The 27,711-nt window shown below is 42.7% G+C and overlaps 1 protein-coding gene across 8 annotated transcripts in view; it reads right to left on the minus strand.

Annotated features, from left to right (window-relative positions):
• LOC139530476 (echinoderm microtubule-associated protein-like 1) overlaps positions 1-27,711 on the minus strand; it is an 84,003-nt gene that overhangs the window by 5,497 nt on the left and 50,795 nt on the right. For 4 of the 8 annotated variants that reach the window (XM_071326945.1, XM_071326940.1, XM_071326946.1 and 1 more), the window contains 14 exons: positions 26,303-26,329; positions 23,947-24,076; positions 19,775-19,924; positions 18,760-18,829; positions 18,540-18,650; positions 18,300-18,395; positions 17,962-18,096; positions 17,539-17,638; positions 16,882-17,033; positions 16,362-16,487; positions 15,963-16,094; positions 12,737-12,804; positions 12,448-12,536; positions 11,025-11,122 (listed from right to left, as the gene is read on the minus strand). In XM_071326945.1, coding sequence (XP_071183046.1) covers positions 11,025-11,122; positions 12,448-12,536; positions 12,737-12,804; positions 15,963-16,094; positions 16,362-16,487; positions 16,882-17,033; positions 17,539-17,638; positions 17,962-18,096; positions 18,300-18,395; positions 18,540-18,650; positions 18,760-18,829; positions 19,775-19,924; positions 23,947-24,076; positions 26,303-26,329 — 1,484 coding nt within the window. The remainder of the gene's footprint in view (positions 1-11,024; positions 11,123-12,447; positions 12,537-12,736; positions 12,805-15,962; positions 16,095-16,361; positions 16,488-16,881; positions 17,034-17,538; positions 17,639-17,961; positions 18,097-18,299; positions 18,396-18,539; positions 18,651-18,759; positions 18,830-19,774; positions 19,925-23,946; positions 24,077-26,302; positions 26,330-27,711) is intronic. The other 4 variants (XM_071326943.1, XM_071326947.1, XM_071326942.1 and 1 more) reach the window with 3 other exon arrangements.

Consider the following 27,711-nt stretch of genomic DNA (forward strand, 5'->3'; position numbering starts at 1 on the left):
TATGCAGCTGTAGTACAAAGGCAAGAGAACCCTGCTGCAGAAGAACTTCACTAGATAAGACATTTGCTGAACATTATTTGTTCAAAACGTGAAAACCTTTAATTTTTGGAACATAAAAAGTATAACAAATATGTGAAAAAACCCTGCAGTTTTGAAACAGTGAACCGTTAAAGAACCAGTGCATTCAAAACAGTTATTTTCTTGTGTTTTATACAGTACCAGTCAAAAGTTTGGACACACCTACTTATTCAAGTAATTTTCTTACATTTTTACTGTTTTCTACATTGTAAAATAATAGTGAAGACATCAAACTATGAAATAACACATATGGAATCGTGTAGTAAACAAAAAAAGTCTAAACACATTTTTTTTAAAGCCACAATTTGCGTTGATGACTGCTTTGCACACTCTTGGCATTCTCTCAACCAGCTTCACCTCTAATGCTTTTACAACAGTCTTGAAGGAGTTCCCACATATGCTGAGCATCTGTTGGCTGCTTTTCCTTCACTCTGCGGTCCAACTCATCCCAAACCATCTCAAATGGGTTGAGGTCGGGTGAATGTGGAGGCCAGGTCATCTGATGCAGCACTCCATCACTCCCCTTCTTGGTCAAATAGCCCTTACACAGCTTGGAGGTGTGTTGGGTCATTATCCTGTTGAAAAACAAATGATAGTCCCACTAAGCGCAAACCAGATGGGATGGCATATTGCTGCAGAATGCTGTGGTAGCCATGCTGGTTAAGTGTACCTTGAATTCTAAATAAATCACAGACAGTGTCACCAGCAAAGCACCCCCACACCATCACACCTCCTCCTCCATACTTCATGGTGGGAACCACATATGCAGAGATCATCCGTTCACCTACTCTGTGTCTCACAAAGACACGGCGATTGGATCCAAAATTTTCCAATTTGGACTCATCAGACCAAAGGACAGATTTCCACCGGTCTAATGTCCATTGCTCATGTTTCTTGGCCCAAGCAAGTCTCTTCTTCTTATTGGTGTCCTTTAGTAGTGGTTTCTTTGCAGCAATCGATCACACAGTCTCCTCTGAACAGTTGATGTTGAGATGTGTCTGTTACTTGAACTCTGTGAAGCATTTGTGTGGGCTGCAATCTGAGGTGCAGTTAACTCTAATTAACTTATCCTCCGCAGCAGAGGTCACTCTGGATCTTCCTTTCCTGTGGCGGTCCTCATGAGGGCCAGTTTCATCATGGTTTTTGATGGTTTTTGCGACTGCACTTGAAGAAACTTTCAAAGATTTCTTGACATTTTGCGCAATGACTGACCTTCATGTCTTAAAGTAATGATGGACTGTCGTTTCACTTTGCTTATTTGAGCTGTTCTTGCCACAATATGGACTTGTTCTTTTAGCAAATAGGGCTATCTTCTGTATACCACCCCTACCTTGTCACAACACAACTGATTGGCTCAAACGCATTAAGAAGGAAAGAAATTCCACATACTGTATTAACTTTTAACAAGGCACACCTGTTATTTGAAATGCATTCCAGGTGAATATCTCATGAAGCTGGTTGAGAGAATGCCAAGAGTATGCAAAGCTGTCATCAAGGCAAAGGGTGGCTACTTTGAAGGATCTCAAATATAAAATATGTTTTGATTTATTTAACACTTGTTTGGTTACTACATGATTCCATATGTGATATTTCATAGTTTTGATGTCTTCACTATTATTCTACAATGTAGAAAATAGTAAAAATAAAGAAAAAACATGGAATGAGTAGGTGTGTCCAAACTTTTGACTGGTACTGTATATATTTCCACGCTATGAGGTAAGAATAATACTGTGAAATTGTGAAAATTATGATAATGCACTTTGAGTGTAAGAGCTGTTTGAAAAGACCGGCTGAAATGTCAACCTGTTTTGGTTGGGTGGTCTATTAAATGTGTTAATAGACAAATAAGAAAGAGACTTCCAAACCTCTCTGCCAATAACAGCTACTTTGCAGTTTTTCCCCTCCCAACTCCCTGACAATACTATAAAAATTATTGTTTGAGAAATTGCTCTTTGCTAAGAAGCAATTTTTGTTGTTGAATATTTTTATTGAAAACAATCACAGTTAGGTAAAATTTTTAGGGCCTTTCTCTGACAGCGCCTGGTAAAGAGGTCTTGAATGGCAGGGAGCTCAGCACCAGTGATATAGTGGGCCGTACGCACTACCCTCTGTGGCGCCTGCAGTCAGATGCCAAGCAGTTGCTATACCAAGTGGTGATGCAGCCAATTAAGATGCTCTAAATGGTGCAGCTGTAGAACTTTTTGAAGATCTGAGGGGAAATGCCAAATGTTTTCAGCCTCCTGAGGGGAAAGAGGCGTTGTCGTGCCCTTTTTACGATTGTGTTTGGACCATGATGGGTCCTTAGTGATGTAGACACAGAGAAACTTGAAGCTCTCAACTCGCTCCACCAAAACCCCCGTCGATATGAATGGGGGCGTGCTTTCATGCCCTGAGTACGTGTCCTGGAAATCCGTTTGGCCCTGTGACCTTGTGAATGTTAACCTGTTTAAAGGTCTTATCAGCTACAGAGAGCGTGATCACACAGTCGTCCGGAACAACTGGTGCTCTCATTCATGGTTCAGTGTTGCTTTCCTTGTCCACATGGCTCGCATCACTGGACAGCTCGCGGCTGGGTGTCCCTTTGTAATCCGTGATAGTTTGCAAGTCCTGCCACATCCGAAGAGCGTCAGAGCTGGTGTAATAAGATTCGATCTTGGTCCTGCATTGATGTTTTGCCTGTTTGTTTGGTGTTTCACTCGTTTAGCCTGTTTGTTTAGTCCGGATTAGTGTTTCACTCCTTTAGGATAGGTTAGGATGTTTCCTGTAATCCATGGCTTCTGGTTGGGATATGTACGTACGGACACTCCACACACACTTATTAATAAAGCCGGTGACTGATGCAAATTCCTCAATGTCATCGGATGAATACCGGAACATATTCCAGTCTGAGCTACTGAAACAGTCCTGTAGCTTACCATCTGCTTCCTCAGACCACTTCCATATTGAGAGCGTCATTGGTACTTCCTGTTAGAGTTTTTTCTTGTAAGCAGGAATCAGGAGGATAGAGTTATGGTCAGGATGGCATATTGCTGCAGAATGCTGTGGTAGCCATGCTGGTTAAGTGTACCTTGAATTCTAAATAAATCACAGACAGTGTCACCAGCAAAGCACCCCCACACCATCACACCTCCTCCTCCATACTTCATGGTGGGAACCACATATGCAGAGATCATCCGTTCACCTACTCTGTGTCTCACAAAGACACGGCGATTGGATCCAAAATTTTCCAATTTGGACTCATCAGACCAAAGGACAGATTTCCACCGGTCTAATGTCCATTGCTCATGTTTCTTGGCCCAAGCAAGTCTCTTCTTCTTATTGGTGTCTTATTGATTTGCCAAATGAAGGGAGAGGGAGGGAGAGCTTTGTATGGATCTCTATGTTTTTTGTTGTTGTTTTTTGTTGTTGTTTTTTTCTCCCCAATTTCATGGTATCCAATTGGTAGTTACAGTCTTGTCGCTGTATCTCCCATACGGACTCAGGAGAGGCAAAGAGCGGCCTTTCAGGTTATGTCGATATAGGACTCGTTTTACTATGGATATAGATACTTTTGTCCCTGTTTCCTCCAGCATCTTCACATGGTCCTTTGCTGTTGTTCTGGGATTGATTTGCACTTTTCACACCAAAGTACGTTCATCTCTAGGAAACAGAACACGTCTCCTTCCTGAGCGGTATAACGGCTGCGTGGTCCCATGGTGTTTATAATAGTGTACTATTGTTTGTACAGATGAACGTGGTACCTTCAGGTGTTTGGAAATTGCTCTCAAGGATGAACCAGACTTGTGGAGGTCTACAATTTTTTAATGAGGTCTTGGCTGATTTCTTTTGATTTTCCCACGATGTCAAACAAATAGGTACTGAGTTTGAAGGTAGGCCTTGAACTACCACATCCACACTCCAATTCACTCAAATTATGTAAATTAGTCGATCAGAAGCTTCTAAAGCCATGACATAATTTTGGGGAATTTTCCAAGCTGTTTAAAGGCACAGCCAACTTAGTGTATGTGACCTTCTGACCCACTGGAATTGTGATCCAGTGAATTATAAGTGAAATAATCTGTCTGTAAACAATTGTTGGAAAAATTACTTGTGTCATGCACAAAGTAGATGTCCTAACCGACTTGCCAAAGCTATAGATGGTTAACAAGAAATTTGTGGAAAACGAGTTTTAATGACTCAACCTAAGTGTATGTAAACTTCCCACTTCAACTGTATATTTTCCATGTCGTTGTTCAGCCACAACTCAGAGAAACATAGGAGAAACATAGGATATTACACTTCTTCAGATCACATTGATAGGATAGTCTCAAACGGAGCTCTTCCAGTTTATTCTCCAGTGATTGCACTTTCGCCAATAGAACGGAGGGCAGAGGCGGTTTATCCACTCTCCGATGTAGTCTAAACGGCACTGAAGCACACACGTAGCCACTCAGTGACTTGATAAGCTGATTGTGGCCTGGCTGCTCAATGTGCCTACCAGCTACTACTTGCTAGCTTCATTGAAAAACACAGAGTTGGAACTTACTGATTTCGGGCACTGATAAACAGCATGTAGTTTGTGCTTTATTCACGATAGTTTGACAGCTTGCAGACGATGAAGTTGTAGGCATGTTATTGTTCTCAGAAATCAGGCCAGAGCACGCAGCCAGACTTTGCCAACTCGATAGACTGTATGCAGTGCACTGACTCATTTTTCATGCACATTTTTTTACTTGAGAAATACTGCCCCAAACACCTTAGCTAGATGTAAAATTGCACTACTAAAACCTTCTCTGAAAAAACATTTTAAATTAATTACAGATTTCTTGATTTGTATTACATTAATTCTGACTATTTTAAAGAAATTACTATTTTGAGGAAGTGGCTATGTTGTTGCTACAGTGACTCTGGAGGGACAAACAACAGTGCCTGCCAGGGTACGATATGCGAACATATCACACCCACACCAAACCACACCCCAAGACGACTTGTTTGGCTTCAGTCATGGCCACTAGTTTTTCGTAATGAGCAATCTTCAAAACAATGCCAAATCAGGAGGTGCAGTCGCCCTTTAACACCTTTCAAACAGTGAACCATGCTAAGGTCCTGTGGGACCCTAAATTAAAACCGAATGGCATTTTTGGAGGGCACCTGAACATCAGAAGTCTTACACCATAACGTGGCCAATTCGAACAACTTCTGGTAGATTCCAATCTGAATTTTCTTTTTCTTTCTGAAAAAACAATCTACAACTCCTGCTAGTATTTATACAATGCCAGGATTTAGTGGATTAAGATAGATATAGCTCAATCATTCTTTTTCTATGGCAGCACATGCAATCAAGAGTGAAGGAAAGGAGAAAATGTACGTCCCTCTATATTGACATGAGGTAAGCAGAGAGGAAGTAGGTCTACTACAGACCCACGTTTGGAAAGTCAGTTTAATAATACGATCCTTTAGATATTTTGTCTAAAATTACCTTCGTCATAATGACCAACCTTCCTGCCCACTGGCACAGTAAGTTCAAATGGAATTGTATTTAACTTCTGGCTTCCTGCAGACTGGCACAGTAAGTTGAAATGGAATTGTATTTAACTTCTGGCTTCCCGCAGACTGTTTTTGTGCAACCGAATACAATTGAAAGCAACACTAGTGTATGTAAATACATTGATGTTGCTAAGAGCAGCTACTCTAAATACAATTTGATAACTAGGCTATCAGATCATAATTTAACTTTGATTGCAAGAAAGCTTTCAAAACAGAGATTAAATTTAAACCCCTCAAGAAGGCAAACCTCTGTCTACTGTACACCAAAAAGAGACTCGGTCCATTTTCAAAATGACTTAAAGAGAATCAAGTGGGATGATGTCTTGACATCCAAGGACCTAGAAAATAATTGTGATATAATAAAATAACGCTCACTAATTTGAAAACATATTATACTAAGACAATTACATGAAAGAAAAATATAAATAATAGCCTTGGTTAAATGACACCCTGTGGCAGTTAACAAAAAAAATGTATGCTGCACTAAAGAAAGCCCAAAACTGGACTAGATGGCGACAGAATGATATTCAGAGTGCTGAGGAACAAGTTAATCTCCGAGTTAAGAAATTCAAAGCCAACTTTTTCATTAACATCATAAATGAGGCGAAAGGTGATTGTAAACAAATTTTGATAAAAATAGACAGTTTAACAGGCAAGAGGCGAGACAAATTAAAGGAGGTATAAAACTGAAAGTTAATGGAAGATTAATCGAGGATAGCTACTCTATAGCCACTACTTTTAACAATTTCTTTATTCAGTCTGTACAAGATCTGGGGCAAAAGTTTACAGTGAGCGAGTTATGTGTGATGACTCCCTCAAAATGTTTGATACGATTCCAACTATTGAGGTGAAAGTAAACAAACTCTTAAGCAGCTTGAAAACCTCTAAAGCCAAAGATGTCTATGGTTTTGATAATGCGTTCTTTAAAACACATAAAGATATTTTAACATCATCAATAACAAGGGGCACATCGTTGGTTTTAGAAGTGGAGGGGCATATTTTTGATATATATTTTTTGTTTCTTTTTTCTCTCCAGTCGGATAAACACTCCAAACAGCCTACCCGACCGCTCTGAGACACCCGCATGGTCCTAAAGCACTCTGTTTCCTCGTTTGTATCACATTCCAATTATAAAACTGTGTGTGTGGGCGGGGTCGGGGGGGGGGGGGGGATTCAGAATGCAATTTCAGAATGTTGCGCACCTGCCAATAACAGATTTGATTCATTTCCCATAAATTCCCAAGGGAATGGAAGTCAGCTGTTGTTACCCCTGTATTCAAGTCTGCTGATTGTTTTATGGTCAATAATTATAGACCTATAAGTATTTTGCCAATCACTTCAAAGGCTGGAAAGAGGGTAGTTACTGAGTAATTGACTGATCACTTGAATACTAGTGATTTCTCATTACAGTCAGAAAACTGTTATTTTTGGGAGAAGGTTAAACTTGACAAAGAGGGAGTGGTAGGATCTGTGTTTTTAGATTTGCAAAAAGCATTTGATACTGTAAATCATAGAATTCTACTCTCTAAACTAGCTGAATGTAATTTCTCCCCCAATGCTTTAAAATGGATAGATTATTATTTATCTGACAGAATAGTGTGTTAGAATCAAACAGAACGTCTCATTGTCTGGCAACTGGCCTTTACGCTTTAGTTTATATATAAATGACATGCCTCATGTGTGTCATGGTGTTGATATACACATATATGCAGATTATACTGTTATATACACACATGCCACAACTGCAGAAGAAGTTGCATCTAAGCTAACTGAAGCTTTGGCTCATGTATCACAGTCATGTATCATGTATCACAGCAGTTATGTCTTAGTTTAAATGTGAACAAAACTGTTGGTATGCATTTTTCCATAAGGAAAAAGCATGTCACCATTCCTGACCTCTTTATTGTGTCTGAATATACAGTGCAGGAAACTGCTAAAACAATGGAAACACTTGAGTAAATCAGGGATACAAAGTTTAATGAAAGCAGGTGCTTCCACACCGGTGTGGTTCCTGAGTTAATTAAGCAATTAACATCCCATCATGCTTAGGGTCATGTATAAAAATGCATTATTTTGGCTATTATTTTGGCTACCATGGCTATGCCCCATTTGATGACAATGCCCCCATCCACAGGGCATGAGTGATAATAAATAAATGTGGTGCCTGTTTTGCATGTTATTTTAGCATTAATACGTGTCACATATCAGTTTGCAAACAATGTAAAAAATGTTTTAGCCTAGCTCAGTGCTCTCTGTGGTGTTCGGGCAGCCAGCGGAAAATAATTAGCGTAGAGGTTGGTAATGTTCTCTAGTTGCGCCGTGATTGGCTCAGTGTTCTGTCACTCATGGGGATAATACATCCCCACAAAATCTACGGGGAGAGCTAAAAAATTCAAGCCCCTTGGATGCTGCCATGGAGTTACATTAGAAGAAGGCTCAATGTCATTGGCCACAGATAAAATTACATCAAATCACGTTATATCTACAGTAGCTTTGATTGGACTGAGCTAGCAAGGTAGCAGTCATCATCATGAATCAAGTCAGCAAATTACTGGCAAATTTCATTTCAATCCTTGTCATATGTAGAGAAAATACAGATCAAAGGTATCGGTGCTCATCGGCCATTGGACATAAACATTACACAACAAGTTGGAAATCGCAAATTTAACAATGAGTGGTTTGGAAGGAATCAGTGGCTAACTGCAAGCATTGCAAAGCAATCACTAGCCTGCTACTCAGTGGAGTGGATGTGTGGTCCAAGTCTGGGTTTAAGGGTCTCTTTTCCAAGCTTAAAAGGAGAAACATTCAACATTATCAATGCTGTCAATCCAGCATGACTTCTGCCGCTTTCAAAATAACTGGAAACTCAGAACTAGTAAATCTCAGACTTCAGTGAGTTCAAGACAACTGGGAACTCTCCTCAATACATTTTGAACGGTCATCCAACTCGGAAATCCAAGTCAGGAACTCGGGCCTCTTTCTAGAGTTCCGACCTGAAGTTCACTGAGGTTATGATTCAAGTTCCCAGTTGTCTTGAAAGCACCATAAATCCAAAGAATGCCAGTCTTTGATAACAAAGTTTGATGACAAAATTTGCCCACGAAGGACCGCCGCTCCTCCTTCCTGTCTAAGTGAGCACAACACAACAAGGTGAGTCCAAAAATGTATTGTATGCTGCAGCATAAATTACGTAATATGCCAGGGAGATATGTATACTGTAGCTAAGAAAGTAATACTAAGTGTATGTTTTGTAGTAAGCTGTTAGTAGCCCATGTGCCTCTCCCTAACAATGTGGTCCCTTTTCCCCTCATAATTTAGCCAACTGACTTGGTGGTGCACATGTAGCCTATAGCCTGTTTCAGAGAAATGTCATCATCGAATATCTTAAGAGCTTTCATTGTCTGCCTATATGCCCCCTTTATTTATGCTAAGGTTCTGACTTGTTGTACAGGGAGAATATTGTAAGAACGGCCCATGTTCTGAATTCTGTCGCTGTACATTTCATTGACTACGTCCGTCCTAGCTCGCTCATTAATGTCTTAATCGAAATTACGGATTGCCTTTTATCCACTCATCGTTCCCTTATGCCATAGTTTGTACATCTCAATAGTTGAAACCACATTTGTGTAAGCAAGTCAGCCATATCAGCTATGTTTTTTTTAAATGCAGTAAATGAGGCTGAATGAACTGTTTCACAGCCAGACAAGGCTCTGCTGATAGCCAGGTGTAACAGTGGTAAGGTGTAGGGACTGCTATTGGGACTCCGCTGTTGGGACAGCTTTATGAAGGCTGTTCATGGCTCACATCAACACCATCATCCCGGGAAACCCTAGACACACTCCAATTCGCATACCGCCCCAACAGATCCACAGATGACGCAATCTCAATCGCACTCCACACTGCCCTTCTCCACCTGGACAAAATGAACACCTGTGTAAAAATGCTGTTCTTTGACTACAGCTCAGCGTTCAACACCATAGTGCACACAAAGCTCATCACTAAGCTAAGGACCCTGGGACTAAACACCTCCCTCAACAACTGGATCCTGGACTTCCTGACGGGCCGCCCCCAGGTGGCAAAGGTAGGCCACAACACATCTGCCACGCTGATCATTAACACAGGGGCCCCTCAGGGGTGCATGCTTAGTCTCCTCCTGTACTCCCTGTTTACCCACAACTGCGTGGCCAAGCAAGACTCCAACACAATCATTAAGTTTGCTGACGACACAACAGTGGTAGGCCTGATCACCGACAACGATGAGACAGCCTATAGGTAGGAGGTTAGAGACCTTGCAGTGTGTTGCCAGGACAACAACCTCTGCCTCAATGTGTGCAAGACAAATGAGTTGTTCGGAAAAGGAGGGCCGAACTCACCCCCATTCACATCGTCAGGGCTGTAGTGGAGCGGGTCGAGAGTTTCAAGTTCCTTGGTGTCCACATCACCAACAAACTATCATGGTCCAAACACACCAAGAAAGTTGTGAAGTGGGCACGACAACCTCTTTTCCCCCTCAGGAGACCCCCTCAAGATTTGGCATGGGTCCCCAGATGCTCAAAAATGTCTACAGCTGCACCATCAAGAGCATCCTGATCGGTTGCATCGCCACCTGGTTTTGCAACTGCTCGGCATCCGACCGTAAGTCTCTACAGAGGGTAGTACATACAGCCCAGTACATACTGGGGCCAAGCTTCCTGCCATCCAGGAACTATATACTAGGCAAGCGGTACCGGAGTGCCAAGTCTAGGTCCAAAAGGCTCCTTAACAGCTTCTACCCCAAGCCATAAGACTGCTGAACAATTAATCAAATGGCCAGCCGGATTATTTACATTGACCCCCAATAACAGTTTGTTGGCACCGTTAGTCACCGTTAGTCCAAATCATGTATTCTTTATTGTTGTGTCGTGTTGTGTAGTGGCTTTCCTGGCATGCATCTACAATTTTTTGTGGAGCTTGCCCCACCAAGGTTTACATGCTAAAATTGCCACTGGGTACAATGCATCTTTTCTCAAGTGTACTAAGAAGTATGTTCTGTTGTACATTGTCCTTGTTCAAATAAACGTAATAATATCAACAAATAATCATCCATTACATTTTCATCTCTCATAAAAATGAAGAGAACCAAGAAATACATTTACTCAATTTACTAAAATTATCTTTCTCAAAAACGTTGTATATTGTCCCATACAATAATTAATATTATTATAGAATAATACATGTTTTGTTCCCCCAAAACATTTTTGGGGATGAACTTAAAAAAAAATATATATTTTGGCAATCTCACTGCAATTCCCCCATGACCCTGACTTTGAATGCCTATTTAAACCATAATACACTATGCTGTGAATGCTCATAATTTAGCACGCCCTCCTGATGTGATGCTGAGGAAAAGAGGGGTGTACTAAAAATAAAAAGGTGCTCACCGAGCACTTTCCCACTCGACTGTACTTCCTGCCGCTCTCCCCCACTGCGTAGATATAGATGTAGTTGTCATGAGAGCCGATCGCCAGGAAATGGCCATCTAGGAATAGGGACAGGAAATGTAGGTTAGAACAGATAATGTCCCCGACATAAATAAAACTGCATGTATCCGTATCACAGTCAATCTACACTGAGTGTACAAAACATTAAGAACACCTGCTCTTTCCATGACATAGACTGACCAGGTGAATCCAGGTGAAAGCTATGATCCTTTATTGATGTCACTTGTTGAATCCACTTCAATCGGTGTAGATGAAGGGGAGGAGACAGGTTAAATAAGGATGTTTAAACCTTGAGACAGATGAGACATGGATTGTGATTGTGTGCCATTCCGAGGGTGAATGTTGCTGGCACAACTGTGGGAAGCATTGGGGCGGCAGGGTAGCTGGACTAGTAACTGACAGGTTGCAAGTTCGAATCCCCGAGCTGACAAGGTACAATCTGTCATTCTGCCCTTGAACAGGCAGTTAACCCACTGTTCCTAGGCCGTCATTGACAATAAGAATTTGTTCTTAACTGACTTGCCCAGTTAAATAAAGGTTGGAGTCAACATGGCCCAGCATGCCTGTGGAACACTTCCATGCCCTGACGAATTGACGCTGTTCTGAGGGCAAAAGGAGGTTCAAGTCAATATTAGGAAGGTGTGCCTAAAGTTTTCTAGACTCAGAGTATACTTCCCTATTTATTTTTTTACTGGATTCACCTGGTCATGGAAAAAGTGTTTTATGTGTTTTATACACTCAGTTCATATGGAAGTAGTTTAGTGCCTAAAATATGTGTTAAATATGTTAAATATGTGTAAAAAAACAACAACAAAAAAATTCCCCCTGATCTTTCAGATATAGGACAGACACTTCAAAACAAACTTAATTTAGATTCGTTTTTTACTGTATGAATCTGTTATTCAATGTGTTTCTATGGGCTAACATAAAATTACATGTTTTAGCAAATAATATATATATATACATAATTTTTATGTATATTTTGATACCCAAAGGGGTCCTTAAAATGCAAAATTAAATAGCTAAATTATTGTTGGTATGAGCATCTTAAAACAATAAGATACGTTAGCTTAGTAGACCCCCCCCCCCCCCCCCCCAGGAATAGGGTCCATGCGGAAACACATGCGCTTAAAAAGGGTCTATGCGGTGAAGAAATAGAGATGAGATTAACATCTTCATAAATTTCACAACACGTTAATTTAAACTATCATCTGATCCTGACTAAATTACAGCTATTTTCATTTACAAGATTTGCTACATAGAGAGACGTAACCTATTATAATCATTTTTATAAGTCATAATAAAGCCTCATGAATGCTTAGAACAAGTAATACAGCAATATAAGAGCCTTAAGAACACTTACCCGGTGCAAAGCGTATAACACACAGCTGTTCATTCCCATCTGTGTGCACTGTGACTAGATCCTTAGAGTCAGTATCCAGCACCAGCCACCTGTATGATGAAAGTTATCCATCCTCTCATGATTATCCACATCACATCTCTCCTGTAGTTTCACAACACCCCTTTAAGATTCATATTGTAATGAAAAGCACTATACAAATTACATGTGTTATTATTATTACTGGCAGATCTCTATAGCTTTTGTGATTTAATTGTCATAACAATATTCTCCTCGAGCAGTACTTTCTCACCTGCCGGTCTGCGTTCCTATAGCAACCACTGCTCCAGAGGGATGGAATCCAGCAGACTGAGCTGCGTCCTGTAAATGAAAGAAACAAAGGATGTCTAATTTCAGTACTGCATCCTAATACATTTTACCGCACCCAAATAACCAGCCTCAGTGAAGATCTATTACAACACAGAGAGACTGAAGCTTTTTGAGAGATTTATTAACACAAAGGGTTTAGATAGTACCCTACGCATTTCTCCACTATTATAACTAGGGCAAAAACAGAGTTGTTCTGAATCAGATCATGTGGTCAGCAAAAGCTTGTGGTAGCCTGGTCCCAGATATGTTTGTGCTGTATAGCCAACATACTTGGCATGACAGTTTATTTATTATTTTTTTTAAATTTATTTAGGGGGTAGATCGGCTTTAATATTGCAGATAGATTGTAGCTTCCATCGATGTAATTGTCTGCATCACTTCCAGTCCCCCATATATTTCTTTGCAATTACAGTGGGGAGAACAAGTATTTGATTCACTGCCGATTTTGCAGGTTTTCCTACTTACAAAGCATGTAGAGGTCTGTAATTTTTATCATAGGTACACACAAAAGTCCAGAAAATCACATTGTATGATTTTTAAGTAAATAATTAGCATTTTATTGCATGACATAAGTATTTGATACATCAGAAAAGTAGAACTTAATATTTGGTACAGAAACCTTTGTTTGCAATTACAGAGATCATACGTTTCCTGTAGTTCTTGACCAGGTTTGCAAACACTGCAGCAGGGATTTTGGCCCACTCCTCCATACAGACCTTCTCCAGATCCTTCAGGTTTCGGGGTTGTCGCTGGGCAATACGGACTTTCAGCTCCCTCCAAAGATTTTCTATTGGGTTCAGGTCTGGAGACTGGCTAGGCCACTCCAGGACCTTGAGATGCTTCTTACGGAGCCACTCCTTAGTTGCCCTGGCTGTGTGTTTCGGGTCGTTGTCATGCTGGAAGACCCAGCCACAACCCATCTTCAATGCTCTTACTGAGGGAAGGATCTCGCGATACATGGCCCCATCCATCCTCCCCTCAATACGGTGCAGTCGTCCTGTCCCCTTTGCAGAAAAGCATCCCCAAAGAATTATGTTTCCACCTCCATGCTTCACGGTTGGGATGGTGTTCTTGGGGTTGTACTCATCCTACTTCTTCCTCCAAACACGGCGAGTGGAGTTTAGACCAAAAAGCTCTATTTTTGTCTCATCAGACCACATGACCTTCTCCCATTCCTCCTCTGGATCATCCAGATGGTCATTGGCAAACTTCAGATGGGCCTGGACATGCGCTGGCTTGAGCAGGGGGACCTTGCGGATTTTAATCCATGACGGCGTAGTGTGTTACTAATGGTTTTCTTTGAGACTGTGGTCCCAGCTCTCTTCAGGTCATTGACCAGGTCCTGCCGTGTAGTTCTGGGCTGATCCCTCACCTTCCTCATGATCATTGATGCCCCACGAGGTGAGATCTTGCATGGATCCCCAGACCGAGGGTGATTGACCGTCATCTTGAACTTCTTCCATTTTCTAATAATTGCGCCAACAGTTGTTGCCTTCTCACCAAGCTGCTTGCCTATTGTCCTGTAGCCCATCCCAGCTTTGTGCAGGTCTACAATTTTATCCCTGATGTCCTTACACAGCTCTCTGGTCTTGGCCATTGTGGAGAGGTTGGAGTCTGTTTGATTGAATGTGTTTTGACAGGTGTCTTTTATACAGGTAACGAGTTCAAACAGGTGCAGTTAATACAGGTAATGAGTGGAGAACAGGAGGGCTTCTTAAAGAAAAACTAACAGGTCTGTGAGAGCCGGAATTCTTACTGGTTGGTAGGTGATCAAATACTTATGTCATGCAATAAAATGCTAATTAATTACTTAAAAATCATACAATGTGATTTTCTGGATTTTTGTTTTAGATTCCGTCTCTCACAGTTGAAGTGTACCTATGATAAAAAATTACAGACCTCTACGTGCTTTGTAAGTAGGAAAACCTGCAAAATCGGCAGTGTATCAAATACTTGTTCTCCCCACTGTAGATACTTTTGTACCTGTTTCCTCCAGAATCTTCACAAGGTCCTTTGCTGTTGTTCTGGGATTTATTTGCATTTTTCGCACCAAAGTACGTTCATCTCTAGGAGACAGAGCGCGTCTCCTTCCTGAGTGTTATGACAGCTGCATTGTCCAGTGGTGTTTATGCTTGCATACTATTGTTTGTACAGATGAACGTGGTACCTTCAGGCGTTTGGAAATTGCTCCCAAGGATGAACCGGACTTGTGGAGGTCTACAATTTTTTTTCTGTGGTCTTGGCTGAATCTTTTGATTTTCCCATGATGTCAAGCAAAGAGGCACTGAGTTTGAAGTTAGGCCTTGAAATACATCCACAGGTACACCAGCCTATCATTTACATTTACATTTAAGTCATTTAGCAGACGCTCTTATCCAGAGCGACTATCAGAAGCTTCTAAAGCCATGACATCATTTTCTGGAATTTTCCAAGCTGTTTAAAGGCACAGTCAACTCCAGGGTGTAAACTTGTAAACTCCTGACCCACTGGAACAGTGAATAATAAGTGAAATAATCTGTCTGTAAACAATTTTTGGAAAAGTGACTTGTGTCATGCACAAAGTAGATGTCCTAACCGACTTGTCAAAACTATAGTTTCTTAACAAGACATTTGTGGAGTGGTTGAAAAACGAGTTTTAATGACTCCAACCTAAGTGTATGTAAACTTCCGACTTCAACTGTATATAACTACTAAAAAACTACAGTATATTCAAAAATGTTGCGTATCTTAATTTCCATCTTTAACAATTAATATGCGCAATAATTTTGACAGTTTAAAGGATTGTTACCTATAACCTGGATTGCCATTGCATTACATTTTTGTGAAGCAATTATTATTTTTGCAAACACTTGGGATTCATCCTATATTGTCGCTAACATCCTTACCCCCTAGCAATAGATGTGGGATACACACTCACTCACTCACTCACCCAATCCCTTTCCCCCACAATCAATCATAAGCTCAGATGCTCGATGGTTGAAAGGACTTGATTTACGAATGCATAGACAGTGACAGTTGTTGGCTGTACAGCACAAACATATCAGGGAACAAGCTGAGCTTGTGGCCCTTCTACTCATACATTTCATGTTAACTGAGTATAACGTGTGAGGCTCAGAGTTGTCCCCAGGGAGCACTGCCTGCCTCTCTACCTCCATAGTCTTGGTCCAGACAGGCTGGTGCGAGGAGGCGTCCCACAGGCTGACATGCTTGTCGTGGCCACAGGTGAGGAAGTGGGGTTTCCAAGGGTGCACGGCCAACCCCCACAGCTCATCGGTGTGACCCTGGAAGAGTTAGGGAGCATAGTTAGCATCGTTGGAAATCAGTTGCTAGAAAGAGTCAAATACTTGCTTAATGTAGTCCCATTCTGTACTTTCCTCTAACTGGGTCCATCTGTTCCCATTAGCATTGATACATGCACCAAACATGCTATCCAGGAGATGCTGGACATTACTAAATAACCAAACACCCTAGGTCTGCATGAACTAGAATGTCAGATAATTATACCAGCAGCCATATATATATATATATATGGCTCTGATTTTACCCACTTGTGTGATGGGGGTAAATTCGCCATATAAACTGCCTTGTAGAACATAGTTCCTGGTGGTCCCAATAAGCACACTCTCCCTTTTGCCCTCGGCAACAGTGCGGATGGGGCCAAATAACTCAGGAACCTGGGAAAGGTGGGAAAATAAATATTATTGTGGTAAGCTTCCTCCCACCGTAAATGTGAGGGTTGTTTTCTTTATTTTATCCATGTTTGATTTTTACAGATGGCTGGGTGGGGGGTACGGAGAAGGGAAATTGTAAAAGAGAACATTGTTTTCCTTGTACAAATCATTGGTATTACTGTTTACATAAATACTTACTGTGTACATGCATCAACCAAAACCCCCATATTTCTGAAAAAGCTAGCATCATCTTTTGCCAGGGCTGCAGTATGCAGAATCAGTCTCCTTCGGAAGCACTTATACTGTAGGTGTATTCATAAAAAGTGTACTATGGAAATGGCCTATATCACGGGCCTACTTTTTTGGGTGTATGTACACGAATCCTAATGTGTCTCACCTCAACCGATTGGATCTGCTGGTAGCTCCCATCCCAAGAGAGGAGTTTCCGATCTTTTCCCCCTGACACCAGTGTGCTGTTCCTCAACATACACAGTGCAAAGATGCTCCCCTCGTGTGCACCCTGAATAGCGTGGCTAATTCGATTAGTGCCTGTAAAACAGAGAGAAAGACAAAACACCATTGGAGAAGGCAGAAGATAGCTAGCTGTTTGTTCTACAACACATGGTCAGGAGTGGTTCACTCACAAGACAGGCCTTGTTGTTCTATCCTAGGCATGACCATATTCTGACCCCAGCCACCTGACAACTCTCTCATAATAAAGAGTCTTTTGATGAGCCAAAATGGGGGAAAACAATGGGCCAGTAACCGAAAGGTCGCTAGTTTGAATGACCAAGCCAACTAGCTGAAAAATCTGTCCATGTGCCCCGTTGAGCACTTAACACCAATTGCTCCTGTAAGTCTATCTGGATAAGAGTGTCTGCTAAATGACTAAAATGTAAATGTAATAAACACAACTGGACAGGGACCTGCATTCTGAGAAAAAAGGAACTTAAAGGGGTTCTTTGGCTGTCCCCCACCCTTTGAAGAAGCCTTTTTGGTTCCAGGTAGAACCCTTTTGAGTTTGATGGCTCATTCTATCGAATGACAGTTTTACCTTTTCCCCACACCAGTATATTTCCACTTGAGTCTCCAGTTATAGTGTCTCCATTTTCTGAAAAAGTCACACACAAGACAAACTTGGGCTTCTCTTGTTTCTGCAAGGAACATAAATATGGCTTTATTTACTTGGGGGGCAGAGATAAAACAGAGTTGTATTGTCAGAAAACAGACATGCAGCTTCAACAACACTACAGAGAAACTAACTATTGAAAACCTGAAAATATGACATTCTCTAACATTGGCTGAAGAACTAAAGAGCAAAAGCAACACAGCCTGTTCAAGCTACATTGAGTTTAGATAAAACATTCTGCAAAATGGCATAAATTATATTGATTTTGGCAAATACATTTCCTCTAAAAACTCAGATAATCAAGCAAGCGAACATGAGGCAGTATAAATGAGAAATCTCATGTCATACCTCAAACAAGCCTTGCTTCTTGGTAAGGGTACCCCTCTCCAGTGTCCAGAAGTAGAGGTGTGACTTCCCACACGTGACTATAATGTTGGTGTCAGTGGGGTGGAAGTCGGCAGCGAACACTGCCTCGTTGGAACACTGTAATGGGACAGAAACAATCATCGTTACACGTGTCAAACGTTTATGAGGATCAATAGAGCAACTCCAAAGCCAGGTAAGCTTTCCCGAGACCTGAAGACTCGCGTTGAATCCCCGAGCTAATGCCTAGGCATTAGTTTAGAGGGCTAACAAAGTCTTGATGCGCACAGGTTCAAACCCCAGTCGGACACACAGACACTCACCTTGACATCAGCCAGTCTTTCCTCTCTCTGCCAGTCCCACACAGAGAGCACATGGTCGTTGGAGTCGTCTACTACACACAGAGTGTTGCCTCCGTTCTGCACAGACCAACAGATATGGATCAGCCCTGTCCTCAGTTAGTTAGCAAAGCTTTTCTGACCAGCAAAGGCACACTCAAAATCTGGTTCACATATGAGATATGATATGTATTTCATGTTTTTTTGCCAAGGTCCATTGCTTACCGACTTGGAGAAGGCAAGACAAACCAGGGCGCGGTCAAAGAAACCTGTCCCCAGAATGTGGAGGGTGTTGAGGCTCACAGAGTCCCAGACCCGCACATGAGGAGCCAACTGCTGTCAGTACACACACACACACATACACGTACACACACATTATTTCGTATTATTAAATAAGTGAACTGTTCATAGGTTCAAAGTTATGTGAGGGTGAGAGGTCACTTACTTTGCCTTCAGAAGAGGTGCCTGCCACCTGTCCCGTTGCTATGGTGATTTTATCAGGATGGACAGCCAGACTATAGAACACAAACAGAGGAACAGAGAGACGGCAAACACTTTGAACATCTGAAGGCCGGTTTGAACGATGATGAAAACCCACAGAGACCTCAAAGCATATCAAAGAGAAGTGTTTTGTGTAGTATGAATCTATGAGTTGCTAGTATAGCATCGATGTTGTTCTAGTCTGTCAGACTGAAGCTTATGGGATTCAGTTACAGTAGCCTAAGTCATGTGTGATTGATTCTTACTGATGTTGACAAGACTATCCCCTTCTTCCCCTTCTGTTACTGACAGCTTCTGATAGAAGGGCACAACAGAAGGGCACTATGCCTAAATGAAAGTCAAGAATATCAGTACTACAGTGAAAAGGAAGCTAACATCTTTCTATGCCCAGTCTTGACTCAACTCTAATTATTCATTATGAGCATGACCCCAGGGCGACCCCTCCAGTTTCAGCTTATTATATCACGGACCACCCCTTTTCTGTCTGAGATAATTACCTGGCCAACGCTATCACTGAGGACAAAGCAGCCGCAGACCAGCCACCTGTTTATCCTAGCCTGCCTTGTGATGAAGGGGTTATTCCGTGGGACTATACGAGAATACTGATTAAAGCAGTGGTGTCACGGTAGCTCTGGCTGTACCGAAATAGGGAGTATTTTATATCAAAGGTAGCGTGACACAGTTGTGCAACAAGGTGGGTTGCAAAGCCCTTCAAACTTTGGATACTAGAAACATACTGTAGATCCATTTTTTTTTTAATTGCTTAATACATTTCTCAATACATGGATGATGGTGAAAATGATTTATACTGTAGCTAGGTGAAATAAAGCAGTGTTTGATGAGTACAGTGTCCATCTTAGGACAGCATCACACGTCCAGCTCAGGTCAAAATTCTTTCACAGATAAAGGTTGTACAGTACAGGAGAAATAAAGTGTTGTCACATTCTGTTTCTTCTCACCACTTGATGTCATCAGTGTGCCCGGTGTAGTGTCTCTGGAGCTGCTCGTCCACGTTGTACAGCACCACAACTGATGCAATGAAGTACACCGTCTCTCCCGTGGGTAACAGGTACAGGTTAGAGCGACAGTCACGTCCCCTGTACCCATAACTGGGCATCTAGGTCAAGATCCACATAACTTCAATAGGACATCAACTTTAGCTTACATATTAACCAATATAGTTTGATTGAATTCAATGAGGCACTTAAATAAAAGCTGCTTGGCCCCTCACGTCACCGTAGTCTATATTTACAACCTATCATACAGATCTTTCTGAGTTCCAAATGGAAAATTCAGTAAGATACCAATCGTATCGTTTGCCTGTATGATAGGTTGTAAATATAGACTACGGTGGCGTCATTTGAAAATCAGTTCTATCTATCTGTCCTTTGTTGGAAAATCCACAGTCAACTCAAGTGAAACACTAGACAGCACAGAAAACTCATAATTTCATCCTGATCCTGGTGATTCAAAAATATATATTTTTTTATACCCATTATAATCTCCTCTGTTTGCTGAAATGGGGGTTGATTCCATCAGGGAAAGAGAGGAGAAAAGAGGGAGCTGACTACATTTTCAGCTCAGCCTGCTGGCTTCTGGACTTGAGCAATTGCTGTATGCAGGGAGTTGGGTTGGTACTGTAGTGTGCATTAGGAATGATTAGGATGGTTTCAGTGGATGGTTTGCCCTCTGACATATCAATGGTAAGTTTCGGTGTTCCTTAAGGTTCCGTTTTAGGACCACTATTGTTTTCACTATATATTCTACTTCTTGGTGATGTCATTCGGAAACACAATGACAACTTTCACTGCTATGCGGACGACACACAGATCTACATTTCGATGAAACATGGTGAAGCCCCAAAATTGCCTACCTTGGAAGCCTGTGTTTCAGACATAAGGAGGTGATGGCGGCCCATTTTTTCCTTTTAAACTCGGAAGAAGTTGTCTCAAATAAAACTGTGAAGGACCTTGGCGTTACTCTGGACCCTGATCTCTCTTTTGACGAACATATCAAGTATATTTCAAGGGCAGCTTTCTTCCATCCTAGAAACATTGCAAAAATCTGAAACTTTCTGTACACAAATTATCCAGTAAAGCTAATCAATGCTTTTGTCACTTCTAGATTAGACAACTGCAATGCTCTACTCTCCGGCTACCTGAATAAAGCACTAAATAAACTTCAGTTAGTGCTAAATACGGCTGCTAGAATCTTGACTAGAACCCAAAAATGTGATCATTTTACTCCAGTGCTAGCCTCTCTACACCGGCTTTCTGTTAAGGCTAGGGCTGATTTCAAGGTTTTACTGCTAACCCACAAAGCATTACATGGACTTGCTCCCACTTATCTTTCCGATTTGGTCCTGCCGTACATACCTACACGTACGCTACGGTCACAAGCAGGGCTTTCTCCTTTAGAGCTGAATTTTTATGGAATGGTCTGCCTAACCATGTGAGATGCCAACTCAGTCTCGACCTTTAAGTCTTTACTGAAGACTCATCTCTTCAGTAGGTCCTATGATTGAGTGTAGTCTGGCCCAGGGATGCGAAGGTGAACGGCAAGGCACTGGAGTGATGAACTGCCCTTGCGGTCTCTACCTGGCCGGCTCACCTCTCTCCACTGGGATTCTCTGCCTCTGACCCTATTACGGGGGCTGAGTCACTGGCTTACTAGTGCTCTCCCATGCTGTCCCTAGGAGGTGTGCATCACTTTGTGCAAGGCTTTTTTTTCGCTATACTCGACTTGAGTGGGTTGAGTCACTTACGTGCGGTGGAGAAGATCATCGTGGGCTATACTCAGCCTTGTCTCAGGGTAGTAAGTTGGTGATCTGTTGATATCCCTCTAGTGGTGTGGGGGCTGTGCTTTTGCAAAGTGGGTGGGGTTATATCCTGCCTGGTTGGCACTGTCTGTGGGTTTCGTCGGACAGGGCCACAGGGCCACTGGTTTCTCTCTAGGTTTCTTCCTAGGTTCCTGCCTTTCTAGAGAGTTTTTCCTAGCCACCGTACTTCTACATCTGCATTGCTTGCTGTTTAAGGTTTTAGGCTGGGTTTCTGTATAAACACCTGGTGACATCTGCTTATGTAAGAATGGCTTTATAAATACATATAAATACATGCCAGGGGAATATCGTCGTCCCAAGGCAGAGTTGGAGGCAGCGAAGGCAGAGAGGCGCTGGTATGAGGAGGCAGCGCGGCGACGAGGTTGGGAGCCCGAGAGTCAGACCCAAAAATTTATTGGGGGGGGGGGGCGCTGTCTGAACTGCCTGCCTGCCCAGCGCTGTCTGAACTGCCTGCCTGCCCAACGCTGTCTGAGCTGCCTGCCTGCCCAGCGCTGTCCGTCTGTCCCGAGCCATCAGAGCTGTCCGTCTGTCCCGAGCCGTCAGAGCTGTCCGTCTGTCCCGAGCCGTCAGAACTGTCCGTCTGTCCCGAGCCGTCAGAGCTGTCCGTCTGTCCCGAGCCGTCAGAGCTGCTCGTCTGTCCCGAGCCGTCAGAGCCGTCCGCCAGACAGGAGCAGCCAGAGCCGTCCGCCAGACAGGAGCAGCCAGAGCCGTCCGCCAGACAGGAGCAGCCAGAGCCGTCCGCCAGACAGGAGCAGCCAGAGCCAGCCAGCCAGGAGCTGCCAGAGCCAGCCAGCCAGGAGCTGCCAGAGCCAGCCAGCCAGGAGCTGCCAGAGCCAGCCAGCCAGGATCCGCCAGAGCCAGCCAGCCAGGATCCGCCAGAGCCAGCCAGCCAGGATCCGCCAGAGCCAGCCAGCCAGGATCCGCCAGAGCCAGCCAGCCAGGATCCGCCAGCCAGCCAGGATCCGCCAGCCAGGATCTGCCAGAGGCGCCCTTCACTCCAGCGCTGCCGGAGTCTCCCGCCTGTCCGGTGCTGCCGGAATTCCCCGTGCATTCGGGACCCATGGCTAGGGTCCCCAGGCCAAGGTCGGCGGCGAGGATCGCCGCTCATAGAAGGCCACGGGGGCGATTATGGAGGCGGACAAAGACATTGTTAAAGTGGGGTCCACGTCCCGCGCCAGAGCCGCCATCGCGGACAGACGCCCACCCAGACCCTCCCCTAGAGTTTTAGCTGGTGCGTTCGGAGTTCGCACCTTAAGGGGGGGGTTCTGTCACGTTCCTGACCTGGTTTCTCTTGTTTTGTATTTATTTAGTATGGTCAGGGCGTGAGTTGGGTGGGTTGTCTATGTGTTGTTTTCTATGTTGGGGTTTTGTGCGTTCGGCCTGGTATGATTCTCAATCAGAGGCAGCTGTCAATCGTTGTCCCTGATTGAGAATCATACTTAGGCAGCCGGGGTTCACGTGTGTGTTTGTGGGTGTTTGTATTTCGTGTCAGTGTTCGTGCCACACGGGACTGTTTTCTTGTTAGATTCTCTTTGTTATTTTGTTTCGTGTAGTGTTCAGTTTATTTCGTAATAAAACATGGACACTTTCCACTCTGCGTCTTGGTCCGATCCCTACACCTCCTCTTCAGACGAAGAGGAGGAAATCAGCCGTAACAATACATTTGATTGATTCAATTTTATTGATTTGTCATGGTCGTGATAATTGACGGACCAAGGCGTAGCGTGAGTTGGGTTCCACATATTTATATGCAGTGAAAACTTAAACAAAAACAATAAACATACAACGAACGTGAACTACGTGGTGCTGAATGCACTCACACAAAACAATATCCCACAAACGCAGGTGAGAAAAGGACCACATTAAATATGATCCCCAATTAGAGGCAACGATAATCAGCTGCCTCCAATTGGGAACCATACTCACACCAACATAGAAATATAATACTAGAACACCCCCTAGTCACGCTCTGACCTACTGCACCATAGAGAACCCCAAGGGCTCTCTATGGTCAGGGCGTGACATGATTAGGGAAAAAGATTTATTGGAACATCCAGATGTGACTTTCACACCTGTGCAATAGAACGCAGTAAGAATATAACTATGTCGAATGTGTAACCTCAAAATACATAGGGGGATACATCTTGCGAGTCACAATACATCTCTGTCCTGAAAGCATGGACTTTCAAGCCTATTGTTATAAACATAACTCAAATGTTGTAATGCCACGTAACAAACAGTTCTATTGAAATACACCTAGGTGTCTGAACCTACAACAGTGAAAAAGGATACACCCAGTCCAGTTTGAGCTTTTTGTTTGGCAGGTCCGATTTGGCTTCCAGGCAGTAGGTCTCCACAAGGTCTTTGGGCATGTACATGGTGATGGGTCGTCCCTTCAAATACATTTTCACATACCCTTCCTCTAAAAAAAGCAACAGACATTTTCAGTGGACAATTTGTTATGACTCATTGGTAACGAGGAGGAGTGTTGGTGATGGTGGGAACAGTGTGTGAGAGGAGTGAAAATGAAAGTTTGGTTTGGAGACTCATGCGTGAGAGGAGGATGCAACGAGAAAGGAAGTATCAACAGTTATGGTGATGAGATGTTGATGTGCAACACATTTTTTTGTTGTTGCAAAGGAGTAAATTAATTAAGTAAGGAAAAGTATAGATTAGCAAACACAGAGATGGATAGGCTTTTGATTCCCTTTTATTAGTAATTTCAAATACATTCAGATAATAACAATGAATGGTGCAAAATGAAAAGCAGGCAGTTTGCATTGTTACGTAGCATCATAGCATTTGTTTAACATACAGTACAACACGCAAGTAAACACGAGAAGACAAAACAAGCAAAAACATAGGCTTATGGTGCCACAGCAGGGGAATGAGAAACAGAATCTGAACAAACCAACCAGAGGACACACAAATAAGAGTCAAAACCATGTCAATGTGTGACCAAAAACAACAAAAAAGATCCCAAAAACACACAAAAAACCCTGAAACATGACAGTCATGAGAGGACTGTTTTTTGAAATCCATTTTTACATCGACGGTTACCTCTTCCAACCTAATTCCAAAAGCTGGTATAGGTCTAGCTTAGTAACAGATTTGGAAGTACTGGCTGGGGGATTTGACGGGGCTCCTGTAGCTTGGCTTGTCTAAGGGGGAGTAGGGGGTGTAGGACGACTGGCTGACTGACTTTCTCAGGGGGAGAGCAAACGTCGGGGTCTTCCTGACTCCATTGGACTTGACAGACTTGTCAGACGCGCTCCTCGAGTCAGGCGCAGCGGGGGGAGCGGAGGAGCGGCCAGACATGGCTGCTGAGGTGGATTTGGGCGCCTCAGCGGTTCCAGTCCTTTTTGACGGATGGGCCAGATATATCTGCACGGTTACTAGGTAGGTGAGGTGGTAGAATTGGAGAGGGATCAGAAGGAATGGGTAGGAGGGGTTGGTAGAATATACCCAAGTTAGATGTGATCGACAACTGGCTGCTATGCTACCACAAATGCTACCATACGACCACAAAACACGGGACTGGTACGAGACAAGCTTCAGTATCTACTGGGTAACAACCGCAGGTGGGCTAAACTACTGGGGCTCTCACTCTTCAAGTCACGTTTCAGACTTTTACTAAAAGAGTGCATCATCAGCTCAACATATAACTATTGTCTATGATAAATCTGACATAACGAAGTGACTCTTTTTGGTCTACTTTTGCTGGCGTCAAGGTGAACAGCATGAATTATTTAAACATGTTCACTTTACTTGACCCAGCATTTACCATGGACCTGCCATTTCTTTTCTTTTTCTCTTTCTTTTTCCACCGCCTGGCTAAAGGACCATGAGTTTCACAACACTGCTTCCAAACGTGTCTCTTTCTCAATTCATCTTTCTTTAGCCAGGCTTATGGAAATTATCCGCAAGCTATGCATCAAAACCCCATACTGAAGGCCATGCAAGAGAAGGCTAAAGATTTCAAAAGCTATAAAGTAAAGACATTGCATCGGCTGGTAATGCAAACAGCCCTTTTGAAGATACATAATACAAGCACAATAAAATCGTCTCTTTGTGCTCTGAAAAGGGCCTCTTAGAAGATTAGTGTGCACTGCAGGAAATATTTGGTGGGGTTTCTATGGTGACAAGGACAAAAGAGCGCTGCATGGCTGTGAGCAAACACATCTAGAAAGTGACAATTCCACAATACGGTTGACAGCTAGTGTAACAGCAGCACTGCAATCAACCACACACAGTTCAAACTCTCAGTGTTACTCACTGTCAACCCAACCCCACCCCTACCATGGGGCAGCTCTCTGTGAATTGGGCCTATGAATCACTAAGGCAAAAGGAGTCAGTAGCCTTTACTATACGTTCTCGCATGAGAAAAGAACAATAGCTGGTAGTCTAACTCTAATAGCAGCAGATATGTGCAACGTAATATCTGGCCGACTACGCATGGTGAGATTTTAGCTACCAGACAATATCCTTGGGCGCAATTCCCATGATGGTGAGATAGTCTGTCGGCTAAAACCCCTCCATGCCACATATGGCAAATTTATGTGTATATTAACGTTTTCTTCTAAGGCCTTAGGAGAACACAATGTCCAGAGAGCTGCTAAGGTAAGGGGGCTTGAGGACCAAGGCCTACCTTTGCAGTGTGTCACTCGTCGCATCCCTTGTGAGTTCACAGAGAAGGGGACAGAAGGACCAGGTGAGGTTTTGCATTGGTTCCTGACCTGGACTTACTCAGCATTGTGACTTTTTCCATTACATTTTTCGTGTCGCCTCCGTTTTATGCAGGCGCCTTGTCTCAGCCTCTTCTTGGCAACACTTAGGCTATTGTGGTTAAGGTCTTTTCTGTATCTATCTATTTCTGTATCGATCGATCTATCTATCTATCTATCTATCTATCTATCTATCTATCTATCTATCTATCTATCTATCTATCTATCTATCTGATCTACCAGTCTGAACAGGAGCAGCTAATGATTTCCCATAGGCTAAGAATGTACTGTTTGTGTCCCTTGTTTGTTTCTTTAAGGATTATTGGAAGATTAGCTTATGATGGGCTATAGAGAGATTCTAAAAAACAGTCAACAATTTCACGTATTATATGTGAGTACTGTTTAGGTATCATCTCAATAGCTGTTATGTCTAATCAGTTATTTACATTGACTGAATGACTTCTCTTTCGGGTTGAACGTTCATGACACTACCCTGGGACTATGCTGGTTTGATCGGGTTATTATAGGACAATAAGGAATTAAAATCTTCAACAAGACTACGTTAATCGTGGTTCCGGTACATCTTCTCTGCTCATCAGCACTCAAGCCAAAGTAACCCCCAGCCAAAGTAAGGTTCAGAGGGGTGATGATCGATCAGGGAGAATTACACCAGGTAAATCAGCCTAATGGGTTACAGCAGTCTAATTTGCCCAGCAATCAATACCATTCCGGAGTCGCTTCTTTCTCATCACAATTAATCTTATCTCGTGGTGTTTAATTGTTACTACTGCAGTATACAAACTCATACAGTAAAATAAATAAATAGCACATGTGCATGACTCGTAAGGAAATCATAGATGACAACGGAGGTTGAAATACTTCGTAAGAATTTATGGGAGAATGGAAGTGATTATGGAGGGATGGATGATTATTGGTTGAAGGATGAACGTTTTTAACACGTTACAAGACAAACGTCACCACTATACTATCACAGCACATCACGGAACATCCTTGAGTGGCACTCCGTGAGCTGGGAATTGACCAAGTGGGCAAAAGTGGTTTAAATGATTTCATTTCCGCATCATTATAACCAAAAATGATGTGACTAAGACATCATTGCAACCAGTTTTGCCTGCTGGGACACAGGCCCTGGCTTTAGCCTGGCTTTAACCTGTAACATACCTTGCATTTATTGTGCACGTCTGACAAACAATGCTGACAAATTGTACGAATCCAACCATTTAACAGAACAATGGCTCAAATGGTCAGTTGATAACATCTATCATGTGTCTATAGATCATGCAAAACAAAAGCAAGGACATTATGTCTCTCA

Source organism: Salvelinus alpinus, chromosome 9 (assembly GCF_045679555.1).
Source record: "Salvelinus alpinus chromosome 9, SLU_Salpinus.1, whole genome shotgun sequence".
NCBI classification, from domain to species: Eukaryota; Metazoa; Chordata; class Actinopteri; order Salmoniformes; family Salmonidae; genus Salvelinus; species Salvelinus alpinus.